This window comes from Camelus ferus, chromosome 5 (genome assembly GCF_009834535.1).
Source record: "Camelus ferus isolate YT-003-E chromosome 5, BCGSAC_Cfer_1.0, whole genome shotgun sequence".
In the NCBI taxonomy this organism is placed as follows: domain Eukaryota; kingdom Metazoa; phylum Chordata; class Mammalia; order Artiodactyla; family Camelidae; genus Camelus; species Camelus ferus.
The window spans coordinates 87158564-87171747 of record NC_045700.1 but is presented as its reverse complement, the minus strand read 5'-3'; the positions used below and the strand labels follow the sequence as shown (position 1 = coordinate 87171747).

General features: G+C 49.0%; 1 protein-coding gene across 5 annotated transcripts in view; it reads right to left on the bottom strand.

Moving 5' to 3' along the window:
• Positions 1-13184, bottom strand: part of RHBDD1 (rhomboid domain containing 1) — a 112988-nt gene that overhangs the window by 3780 nt on the left and 96024 nt on the right. Inside the window, exons 7-8 of one of the 5 annotated variants that reach the window (XM_032480377.1) lie at positions 2738-2782; positions 2-2392 (exon numbers count right to left, since the gene is read on the bottom strand). The exons of 2 other annotated variants lie outside the window; for them this stretch is intronic. In XM_032480377.1, the coding sequence (XP_032336268.1) occupies positions 2334-2392; positions 2738-2782 (104 nt within the window). In that variant the 3' untranslated portion in view covers positions 2-2333. Of the gene's footprint in view, position 1; positions 2393-2737; positions 2783-10138; positions 10291-13184 lie in introns of those variants that run through there. 2 more of the 5 variants (XR_004320107.1, XR_004320106.1) reach the window with 2 other exon arrangements.

The following is a 13184-nucleotide window of genomic DNA, read 5'->3' as shown; positions in this document are numbered from 1 at the left end:
GAGAAAGCACAGGGGAGAGTCAGGCGCTGCCCACCCACGGTTCCAGCACTTACAGGCACCGCCTCCTAGGATCCAAGGGGAAAAAGATGGCCTGGGTGTCGTCTTTACTTCAGTGTGAAACAGAAATACAACAAGCATGCTTCACCTTCAGCTGTCAGTACTACATTTCAACCTCAAGCCAACATTTTGAGCGAGGTCCAGTCCATGAAACTAATTTGACTTATTCTGAAACTTGACAGTCCTCCCATTTTTATGTTTTTCTTCCACCATGCTCCATAATTTGCATCATTTAATTTCCATAATGTCTCGAGGGCTGAGTTTATTCTGTTTAATGTCCAGAAATAACCTGTCATCGTCTATGACTTCCCTGCCGAGTGTGCTCACGGGTTTCTCCTGACGAGTCTCTGGGTTTCCTTTTTCCCTCCCTCTAACCTGCTGCCTCCGGCACCTCCCCAGCCGGCAGGAACCACGCCTGCCCGAAACATACAAGCACCTGTGTGGGTCACCATGGCCCACAGAGCAGGGGCTGCGTTACCAGAATGACCAACATCTGGGCAGGCAGACGAAACTGCAGGCATAATATTTGACAATCATATGAAGGACCATGGAAATCATTACTGGAAAGGGAGTCTTGGGGCTGCAAACGGATCACATACAATGATACAAGCGTTTCAATCACTGCATAAAAAACACTCTTCCAGGCGCTAAGGGGGACAATAAAGGAAAGACCACAGGCAGTCTTTGACCTCAGGGAACCAGCGACCAAAATCTAACGAAAGAGCTTGCAACCCCTCCGTGGGGCGGCCACGCGGGGCATCGCTGATGGAGATGTGCAAACAGTAGTTCACTTTTCAGCGTGTGGACCAGGAAGACTGCACGTTTCCACTTCTGAGCCTCTGCTAACCCTGTCAGCTCACTCGGAAAGGGCTGCTCCCATCGCCTACACCCAGCACAAGTCCTGCTCATTTTCCAACACCCCAACCAAGCTGCACTGCCCTTTGGCCACCCCCAGTGAAACAGCTCTCTCCCAGCTCAACCTCCCCAGCTTCCAGCACCTTCCTCTCGGTGGTCCTCATGCAACATCACCACATCCCACCGGACGGGGCAGCCGTGGCTCACACTGCTGCACTCACCTGCTAGGGTCGCGAGCTCTTAAAGGGCAGGGTGTATTTCTGACACTTCTCTCCGCTCCGCAGTGCCTGACACAATCCCGAACACACAGGAACTTTCAAGAAACACAGGGGCTCGACCCAGCAGCATCGGCCTATGACTTCCAAAGATACATCTTACAGCCAGTCAGCCAGCCAACGCTGCCCTCTGAGGTTCCGACACAGCTGGCTCTGGAAGCACTGGCCTAGCTGGTAAGGGTGGGTGGGCAAGGGGGCGGGAGCCCGGAGGGAGAACAGGTGGGCAGCTGACCCCTCCTGCTCCCTCTCCAAGCATGGCTTCTTGTCAGAGATGCTGACAGGTAACAGAGCGACATGGTGATGGTTAAGACTATGATGAAAAGATGTTAGAGAGAGCAGTGTGAAGCCGAGTCAGCTGGCTAAGCTGGAATTTCAGTTGTCAGACAATGAGGAAGTTTTTTAAAGTCCGTTAAAAGGGCCCCCCTTTTATGTGTTTGCTCCCCACTGTGATAGAGACCCCAACACTTACCCCCGCCTGGCTCTCCATTCCTTTTGAGACCACGAGGGAATTATCCCTCCTGAGACCCCTGTTAACACTTCCTGACCAGACCACCCCAAAGTGAACGGGGACGCTGAGTTCTTCACCCACTCCCGCTGGGTAAACTCCGCTTCAGGGGTTTTGATAAGTGAAGTATATGTCATTTAACCAACTTTCATTAAAGATGATGTTCAAACCTATGATCAAGCATGTAAGACTTCCACCACCAAGACTGTATGAATACTGTAGGATGAAAAGTCTGACTGGAGAGGGTTTTGGCCATATGTATCTGTAAAGGAATTTCTCTCTGTTCAAAGTGGTAAGTGCTCTGAAATTACAGAGAAGCTCATAAATCCAATCACCATTAGTTTATTGCTTAAAACTGCTTTCTACAAGGGGCTCCAAATCCTGCTTTCCCTTTCACAGCTGTTTTTAACAACAGGCCTGTTCTAAATTGAACTTAGGAGCTCGGGCCAGCGTGTGACACCCTGTCCCAGCTGGGCAGGGGACCGTGAGGCCAGGTAGTGGGGAGAGGCAGAAGCAAACTCAGCATGGCACTGTGACTCCAGGCCATGAGCCCCGAGCCCATGGAGGCACTCAGACTCCCAAAGGGGACCACAGTGTCCACAAGGAAACGCCTGTTACACGAGGAGAAATGCAGGGAGGAGTCAGAGAGAGGCCGACTGTGAAGGTTCCAGCGGTTCAATTCTCCAAAGGCGAAGGCAGCCTGCTCAGAAGAAATGCCGCTGCTGAAGCAGGGAACTCACATCGAGAGAGGAACGGTCATCGCTCTGTCCCAAGAGCCTTTTAAGGTACCCTATTTCACTCAGCTTTGAGTCCCCATTTTACGACACCAGTTTTACAGATGAGGAAACTGAGGCTCGGAGAGTGTTAGGGACACACCCGAGGTCCCAAAGCTAGCGTGAGGGGAAGCAAATGCTCGAACCGAGCTCTCAGGACTATGATTCCAGCCCCCCTCCCCTTTCCCCCAGCCCCACATGGCCAACCCCCCAGACACGCTGAGAATATTAAGCATCACGTCATCTTGCTCTGCCTGATCCTCCTGCCAAACCTGAGAGGCCCTTGCTTCGTGGGTATGTGGGGCGCTCACTGCTACCTGAAATAGAAACAGAAGGAGAGCCAGTCTAAGCTGTCAACTCTACAGGACCCTCCTGTCATCACTGATGTGACCGCAAAGATCCCACACCGGTCCTTCAAGTCTACCGAGTCCTCGAGTGGTTCAGCTTTTTGCTTCCACTGGGATGGCCCTGGGCAGGACAACAAGACAACGACAACAACAATGCCCGAGTTGTATGTTTTATGGGGATTTTAAATCCTTTGGACTCAATGTTTCTGATAATGCCAAAGCCAGCCGACTGCCTGAAGAATGACTTACCGCTTCATTTCAGGCTGTGAACCCTACATTCTCCTTAATCGCAGTTCTTTTCTTGGCAAGTTTCCAAGTCTAAATGAATCTTTGGTATTTTTGAAGTCAACTGCGTACTTGACGTCAGCCACCCACCCGGCCTGTCGCATCTGTGCTTTGGGTCAGGGCCACACTGGGGACCAGGCCTCCCAGCTGCTGCACTCAGTCTCAGCTCTGCTTGGTCTTCCAATTCTCCAACTTCTCATTTATTTTTAAAAACCATTTCTGTACTTTCCGCATGTGTCACATGATCTGTCACTTCTCTCCTTGGCCTCCGGACCCTCCTCAGGCATTTCTCAAAGGGTCTTAGAAATGTGCTTTCAAGGTGCACTTAGGTTTTAGTAAGCACACAGAAAAGGATCTGGGCGCGCCTCAGCTGGGCGGGAAAAGGCTTAGAGGGCCCACGGGTGTAGCGGAAACTGTGCTGGCGCGGAAGTGGGAGATGCTTCCAGCCCTGCCTGGAACCAGAAGGGACAGCCCAGGCAATACTTGGGTTTGGCAGGCTCTGGTTGGTCCACGTGTCAGGGGAGGCTGCGGAACAAGGTCCCTGCCAGGGTCCTTGCAACAACTCTGAGCTTGGACGACTGGGATTAAACCTTGACTCCTCCACTTACAGCTCCACATCCTTGAGCAACTAGTCTACTTTCACTTGGCCTTAGTTTCTTTATATATAGAACGGAGACAGTAAGAGTAGCACCTTTGCTGGACTGTTGAGAGGATGCAAAGAGATGCCGCATATAAAATGTTTAGCCAGGTGCCAGGCGTGCAGTTAATGCCCCAGGAGCAGAGGATGTTAGGACTTTTAACCTCTAACATCACGGAGAATCTTGTGTTAAATGCCTACTTGTCAGTATCACTGGCTAACTTTGTGTAAGGCAGACACAAAATAAAATGACCCATCACTTCTTAAAAGACAGAGCCCAATTCTGTTTGAGGACCAACCAGCAGTGCTTTGTACAGAGTGTGCAGTCTACTGTTTACTAAACATTTGCCCTCTAAGAAACAGATACAAAAAGGTAATTCACAACCTGCAGTTGCCAGCATGCTTTTGAAACAAGGAGACTTTCGAGCCTTGGGAAAGCTGGAGAGCCCAGCTGAGACCACCTTTTTTTCCACTGAGTTAAATCATGCACTGAACATTTACAGGTCGGGGTGAAACAGCCCTGCTCTGAGGAACCTGGTACAGAATATTAGCATTTACACGCCTTCCTTCTGTGTTCTTGTAAATGGAGGTCAGCCCTCAATTTTACTCAAAGAAACAGTGAGCATGCCTCCAAGAGCCTCAGGAACAGCGCCCGGTTAAAGAAGACAGCTCAATCATAGCACCAGCAGCGAGATCATAAGATTTACTGACTTGTGGTTCTTGATGGGAAAATGTTCAGTTCTCTACCCTGATGGATAATGCAATAGCCTCCGCGTTTTCCATCTGAGGGAGGAGAAGCAATGTCACCCGAATAAGAATTGCTGAGAAGAACGCCACACGTTGATGGCCATTTTCCCTACTGTTCGCCATCCCTGTAAATAGAGATGTTTAATTTGCTGGCATTCATGGATCCTGCCCATGATCTGATGAGCCCTCTGTGCCGCTCAGTGAAATTATACTAAAGTGAAATTATATGCAGGATGGCATATCGTTCCCTTAAATTAGGGACCTAAAGAGGCAATCACTTTTCCATTTTTTTTTTCCTTTTTTAAAAACCAAGAAACCTCTAAATAAATCACCAGTATTCTCTGGGGCCTCTTTTGTCAAATGAGGGCAGCAGCAGGGGACACGTATTCTCTCTTGCAAAAGTGTTACTTTATTAGAATTCCACGAATGATAAAGCTTCCAAAATGCCTTCTGACAGGACGACTGCTAAGTCATCTACTGAGACCAAAAAGGCCTGGAAGAAACCCCAAATCCAACAGCTAGCAGGACACTCTGAAAAGACAAGATGCTTAAGGAAAACAAACACCGCTTTACCTTCTGAGTCACTAATTATAATGATCCATCCATCCATCTTTTTAAGAGTTTGAAATTCACCTAAAACTTTGTAACTTTTATACGGATGGAAGTCTCATTATGGTTTACAAGAAAGGTGACAGATTTGACTTGAGAGAGAAAAATTCACATTTCCACTCCTCAACCAACCAAGTCAACAACAGTGTGGATTCTCAGTTCTGAAACCGTATCTGGAATCCCCAAAGGAGAAGCTTGGAAACAGAGATCAACTCAGGTGCTACTTTTCCTGTTGCACTTTTCTCCCTGTTCTCATTGGCTAATTTTGGGGACCTTGAATGGTATAACCGACTTAAAATCAACAGGCTAGATACAGTCCAGTTAGCAGCTGGAGCAACCTGAAACACTGGGTCCACTGTGTCGGGCCCCGTGATTTTCACCATATGGACACTGTACGGTCTGACCTCTGGAACAAAAAGAGACAGTCGAGGGGGCAGACAATGAATGTTGGCTCCATGCTCACCTTACTTGCCCTCTGCTCCTTTTAAAAAGTGTACAGTTTGATTAATTTTCATGAACTGGACACGTGGGACCAACATCCTGACCAAAACACAGAATATTTCCAGCACTCATCAGCCTCCGTATGCTCCCTTCCAGAAGCGGTCTGCTGACCTCTGACAGCAGGGATTTGTTTTGTCTATTTTTGCCCATAAATGGAGTCGCACAATGTGTACCCTCTGTGGGTAGCTTCATTTTACATTATGTGTGTGAGATTCAACCATACTGCTATCTGTGGGTTTTACTCTACTTACCCTTCTAAGTAGAATTTCCTTGTCCATTTTACAGATAGAAGAACTGAGGCTTAAAGATTTCCAGGAACTTGTCAAGGCCACACGGCTGGTCAGTGGCTGGGTCAAGATTCAAGCCCAGATTCCTTTCTATTCTGCTCCAGATGTGAGATGTGTTAGTTACCTTTCTTAGTCCTGAACCAGAATCTGAAAACCTGAACAATACGTGATCTGGAGGCAGGATCTGTTTTAAAAGCAGCAGGAACACTTAACTCTGCTTTAGAAAAGGCTCACTAAAAACAAGAAGATTTTAGGATCTCCTTTGGCAAGGTTTTTGCAATAGGCCCAGCTGCAAAAGTCAGCCTTGGTAATTAATTACATCAGGTGTCTTCCAAACAGAGAACAGCTTATAACTTCTTACAGAGGTAATTCCTGACGCACTTTCTCCCTCGTGAGCTGGAGGGGCAGCTGGGAGAGGGGCTGAGGAGGAGAGCGTGTCTCCCACTAGGAATCACTGTAACAAGAAACATGTATCTCTTTAAACAAATGGATATAGATTTTTAATACTAAAGGGATTTTCCAGTTTTTAAGTCAATCTGCCTAAAATCCCTTCAGAATGCTGTCACCACCTTAACACTTTATCAAGAGGGTTTTAATGAGATTAGGAATGATTTCTAAACTCCTTTTATACACATTTAAGGGCTTTGGGATGTTTCAGATTTCCTTTGATCTAAAACAAAATGCCCTTTGGTCAGGAGTCTGGAGGTGCCTCAGATGGAGTTTACCCAATCACATCAGCTGATTCTGAAAACTGAAAAGAGGCTGACTATCTCCGAGGAATCCTTCCAGGGTCCGTAAACTTAGGGACTGTATCTTTTTTTTTTTTTTTTTTCAATTTAAAACCACCCAGGGATATCCACTGGACAGATACAAGAAAAGTCTTGGAAAAATAGACACAGGGCTCCCTTCGTTTCCAAATTCTTGTTGCTTCGTACACACGAGGCCCTAAGTGCCTGGCTGGGAGAGCAGAGAAATCGGATATGGGCTCTGTCTGGAGGGACAGCTTGGAGAACATACTTCACAACAGAAAAAAGAAAACGGAAAGTAGAATACGGAAGTCTTTTGTGGGCAGAGAGTTCTGATAAGAAATATTTATATATGAGTGCAGACCACGTTTAGAAGGATGAAGACCCTTCGGAATATTAATGTGCCTGACCCGCCTGGGACGGGCAGCTGCAGCCTGCGGCTTCCTCGCAAGTCTCTGATCAAGATCCCATATCTGCCCGCATACAGGGCCCCAGCAGGGCCTGCAGTGAGGGTCAGCTCTGCACTGCCTGCCTGGCCGGCATCTTTGATGGACGCAGACCCTCTGGCCTCACAGGATTCCCAAGGCCCAAATGGCTGCCGGGCCAGTCTCTGGACTCCCCCGGCATGGGGGCCTCTGCCAGCTCTGACCCCTGACCTTTACCCCTCAGGCGGAGAAGGCTTTCTGCTCCCTTTTTAGGGCCTGGACTTCCTGATGATGCTGAAATGGGGCCATGGTGGGAGGAGGACGGGACAGTCCCCACAGAGCTGGACACAAGACCCACTGCCAAGCTCCTCTCACTTCCTGATCAGGGGCTTATCTTTGAGTAAGTTTTAATTTAATTGTTTAAAAAAAAAAAAAGGAGAGGGCAGTGGGTAAGAGACAATTTAAACTATAATAAATTGAGCTCAAAAAGATATAAAACTGCCTCCCCCCAGAGACACGCTGGTTCCAGCCCTGCTACTTGCCACCTGCTATGGCATCATCCTAAAAGAGTGGGGGCGGCTGGATTCTATTCTCCCCATGCTGCCTTTCAGCAGCCCTGCCCTGTGAGTGTAGTTCCCACAGAACAGCAACTAACCAGCCAGTGAAGGCAGGAATCAGAGCTGGGGTCCCAGCCGTTCAGCACCTCAAATGCAAAAGGTCTGGGCAAAGCCAGGCAGTCCTGGAGAGTCTATGAATGGAACGGTTATCCAGTTTGCTGCAGTGATTCTTAAACCTTAGTGCTCGTTAACAATGGAGAACTTGTTAAAGATGCAGATTGCTTGATCTCACTGCCAGAGAGATTTGTATGCATTCAGTGGCTGGAGCCAAGGAATCTGCATTTCCAGGAGCACCCAGGTGTTCCTGCTGCAGATGATGTCTCGAATCACTGAGAATCACTGTGGAAGAACACACTTCACTAGATGTGGGTTTGCATGCTGGCTCCGCCAGGACCTTGGACAAGTCACTTCTCCCTGGGCCTCAGCCTCCTCATCTATCCAAGGGGCTGAACTAGACATTTCAGACCTCCACACAGAGATGCAAGCTCCCACGGCGGCTTGATTCCCAGAGAGACATCAGGGTTGGCTGGTCTAAGAGAGGAGAGTGACGATGGGCCACACCAGCCACCGGCCTCCTGTCCGGCCTGCAGTCTGGGCAGCTACTCTGGAGAATGCTGCCTGCCCTTCGGCCAGCCTGGCTGTGACTTCTGACAGCTGGGCAGGGAACCGGCCGTCCTGTGCTCCTTAGCAACGTCCCCCAACTTGTTTGGTCTAATTCAGTGTCCTCCTCACCCCCTACACAGCCCCTGACATTTTAATTTTTAATAAACTTTTTATTTTGGAGTAACTTTAGATTTACAGAAAAGTTAACCAAGATACTACAGCCAAACATCTTACATGACCACAGTCTAGTTGTCAAAACCAACCATTTCCAGGGACAGGTATATTACTATTAACTAAATTCCAGACCTCACTTGGATCTCACCAGTTTCTCCACTAATCTCCTTTTTCTGTCCCAGGATCCCACAGCCCATTTAGTCATTAGGTCTCCTTACTCTCTTCTGGTCTCTGGCTCTCTCTCTGTCTTTTCTTATTTCCCGTGACCTTGACCCTCTTGAGGAGTACCAGCCTGCAGAATGTTCTTCCTCGTCAGCAGACTGGGGTTAGGGTTTGGGAAGACCACAGAGCTGAAGTGTCTGCCCCATCGCATCATGCGAGCACATGACTCATCCCTGGTGATGTAACCTTGCACTTGTTTAAGTCGTGTTTGCCAGGTTCCTCCACTTTTCAATGTTTTGGTTGAGCTCCTGAATGCCAAGGGAATAAAGCTTTGACTCTCCTCACCAAGAGCTACCAGGATAGACGGGAAGAGGCAGGAGTGGGTACCTCAAGCAGGCTTGTCACTTTCCCTGTTTGGGGCTGAGCAGGACACGGTGGGGTCATCCCTGGCCTTCGCCGGTGCAGGTCCTGATATCTGGGTGACGCGGTTCTCGAGCGCTGGTGTGTGTGTGAGTCACCAGGAAATCTGTTTCGTTAGCCGGCTTGGCACGGCACCCAGGCCACTGTATTTTTAATGAGCTCCCAGGTAATTCTGAGCTACACTGGCTTTTGAGAATCACTGAGCTACAGCTCAGATTTTTATTTTCAACTGAAAATATCCACCCTGGGTTTCATGCCAGGACTTACATTTGCCAGCAGGTGGAGCCAGAGGCCTGTGGCTCTGAATCGGCCAAAGAAAACTAGGACAAATTCCAGTCAACAGAGCATTCCACGTCGTAAGCAGAGTTAGGGTTATTAGGGTTATCAGGGCTCTACAGGAGCTGCTGTACTGAACGTTATGGGCTGTTCATTGTCTAGATGGTCCGCAACCCCGGGGATTACTTGCCAGCATCTAGCACTTTCTATGTCATAGCAGATTTCTTCCGGAGCAGAGGAGACTGGCAAGGCCCTGGGAGAGGTGCAGACGTGGTTACGGATCCGGAGGGGCATACGGATATCTGAACTGGCTCTAAACTCAGCATTCACTCTTGCTGTGGTGCCCGGGGCCTGGCAGAGCCGAGCGTTTGTTGCTGGGATGATCTGTATCACTCTAACTCCAAACCAAAAGGGAGAAACGGGTGCCATCTGGATAAGAAGACAATCCTGGAGGCGGTGATATTAAAATGATGTAGTTCAAAACTAATCAAAGTGGTTCTGTTTACGGGTTTACATCTTCTCCCAGCCCCCCACTTACACGTGGCCTGGTCCTCCTCCCTTCCACGCTCTCCTTGGACTGCCCCCACCCACCCCCCCTAAGAGGGGAGGGAGCCACCGTGAGCTCACTGTGACTGCCTGAGGCACTGGTGCAAAGTGTGCAGGACCACGTGCCCGACGGCAGGGTCAGGGGAGGGGGGTCAGCAGAACCACTGGCCCAACTCTGCAGGGAGACCGAGCCATGCCATGACCTTGGCCACATGCACTCATCGGGTTAAGAAAAAGAAAAAAAAGGCAGGAGAGGAAAGGAGGGGGCTGGAGGGACGAGAGAGAAAGTACCTGAAAGAAGAATGACAGCCTGGTTAGCAGTACGAGCCCCGTGAAGTCTGAAGGGTTGGTGGCTCAGAAAACCGGGGTCAGCTCCTCGGCCAAGGCAGGCATGACTCGGGAGGCGAGGACGGCACCATCGCAGCCCTTCAGACGGACGAGCTCTGTGAGGTAAGCGGCAGTGAGAGGCCATCAGGAGAAACACAGACAGGCAGGAGCCTTGCTCTTCGTACCAGGAGCTGAGAAATCCCCTATGAGGATCGGAGGTGGCCCGGAAGTGGGGTGTGGTGAATGTCTGTCATGTGATGAACCGTCCCAGAAGCAGGACGGTCATCTTAAAACATGCTCGTTTTTGTACATGACGGTATGTAGCCTGATCCTGGGCCTAATCGCTGCTTTCTGTGTGTTCTCTGATGAACTCACCCCCATCCACACCAGGTTCTGATCCATCAAATATAGAGAGAGAATGTGCGTGTGCGTGTGATGTGTGTGTGTGTGTGTGTTGTGTGCATGTTTGTGCCCTGGGACTGAAACGTCACTAACAAACAAGCCCTCCAGCCTCTGGAGGACCTGCGGGCTTTCGCAGACTGCGTGCACACCCTTGAAACAGCCTGCCTCTAACTAACCTGGAACTGCTCCGAAGTGACCCCAAAACGGCCTGTGCTATGAGGAGATACTTAGTAACAAAAATGGCTTAACCTTATATGTCTGTTCATTAATTTCTGGTAAAATAAAACTTATTTTATAAACAGAAAAGGAGGCCCCAGAACAAAATGTTTGTGAACTTTATAAATTCCAAGTTAGGACTCTGTAATTACCTTGGATCACTGAGGATTCAGTAAGTGGGGCATTGCTCTCTGAGCATCTTTGGGAAATCCCTGTGTGCGCTGTGGCCGGATAAAAAGCTAGCTCTGAAACGCCTATCTATAGTTGTAAGAAAGAAGCTCTAAAGATTGGGTCAAGTGGACATTGGTGTTTTATAACAGTGCCCTTTGCCATCCGGTTCTGGTCAGAAGCGGTGGATAGGATGGGCTCCGGTGTCCTCTCTCAACTGAGAAAAAATCCTCAATTTTCTTACCTGTGCGATGCAGAAACCTATCCCACAGATGTGCTTGGAATGGAAGGAATTAAAAGACACCAGTGTTTGGCCCAAAGCAATCAAGGGTTAGTGGCTCCTGTTACTAGACCCATCCAGGCTCCCCAAATCAGGGATGTCCCTGGTGTCCAATGGTCAGTCACACATGCCCAGACCCTAGTCACCCTGGACAGTTTCCCCTTCCTCACCAAATCCTGCCATTATAACCTGAATGGTCCCCAAACTCATCCCTTCCCCTGCATGTGCGGTGGCACCAGCCCCGCTTCAGCTACCTGTTCCATGAGTGTGGGCTGGTGCCCCAGCCCCTAAATGATGTCCTGCCTCCGCTCCGGTCATCCAACCAGCCATTCTCCACCGGGTAGCTGGGCAACTTTTCCAAAACACACATATCAACTTTATCCTCTGCCCAAAGACTTCCAAGAGTTTCCTTTTATTCAAGAATAAAGATCAAACTTCGTACCTTGCCCCATAAGCCTGCCCTCCCTCAGCCCAGACTCCGCAGTGATCCCTCGCCGCCTCCTCCGGCTCTCAGCTCAAACACCAAACCCTCAGGAAAGAGACCGTGACCCCTGTGCTCTAATCTCTCCCAGGATCAAGTCCCCTTTCTTCAAAGTACACGATATTGCAGCAGGTTATTATACAGGGCTCTGATCATCCTGACGCCACATGTCCTCATTAGGTGGTGAGCTCTGCGGGCTGAGAACAGTGAGGGTCTGTGTTTCCATTCTCCCCCCAGGAATAAATAAATAAACAAACAGCACAAGAATGGGAGGGAGAGAGGGAGGTGCAGAGGAGTAACTACTGTCTTCATTTAACAGATGGTCAGACTGAAGTGTGACTTCCCAGGGTCTGGACCCCAGAGGCCGGTGGAAGTCCTGTGTTCCCCACAGTCCACTATGCTGCCTTGGAAACCCACTCCCCGTCTCTCCTTTATCATCCACACTTTCTTCACATTAGTCAAGTGGCTCAGCAAAAAATGAGTGGGTTCTTAAAAAAAAAAAGTAAGGCTATGAGGGCATGGGGGGACGGGAACTGTAATTGTTACATGGAAAACAGAAGAAATTGCACATTGATGTGGGGAGATTTTGAGTTAAAAAAAAAAAAAGACTATGAAAAGGCACAAGATTTGTTACTGTTTAGACCAAGTATAACAACGTTTCCAGAATTGTCTCTATGGATCTGAAGACTGTAGATTTAGGGCAACTGCCCTAGCAAGAAGCTTAGACCTGTTTTCTGACACAGACCCTCTTTGGGAAGGAAAAACAAGGGTGGCGAGGACGCCACACCGGCACGGCTGATTTAAGTGGAACGTACCTCGGTGAGTCACTGGTAGCTTCAAATACGATACAAAAAAGAATGTACAGAACATGCCCAAACAGCCTCCCTTTGATGTGGGCCAACTCCTTTCAGACCACATTGTTCAAATTGATGTTAAAATGCAAACCCTTCATGTTTACAGTGGTGCTCTCGGAGGAACGTGCTATACAAGTACAACTGCTACATTTCAAAGGCAAGACTTACAGCCTCAGAACAATGAGGCGCTCCCTGCGCGGATTTATGAGCTGTTAAACCTCAAAAGGTTTCCTCAATTAGCAACCCAAGTTCTTGGCGTATTTGCAGCCTGATATGAGGGGCTGCTCTTTGTATAACTCGGGGTGCAGCGCTTTATGGGAACTTTCCCTTACTTTTGTTGACCTGGGACGACAGTGCCCGCGCCCCTCCCTGGGCAGCGCCGGTCCCGCTAACTACGCGCCGGGGCCGGGGCGGCGTTTCACGCTTTACCGGCGCTCCTGGGGCGCGTTACCAATTATACATAATGCATGGCATTGTAATTGCTGCATCGTGAACTTGGCTCGCCTTCCCAGCATAAAATACCGACATCCAAGTAGTTTTATTATAAAAAACCAGAAGGGATTCTTTGGGATTATAAGCATCTGAAGGCAGAACAGTCTCATGCATTCC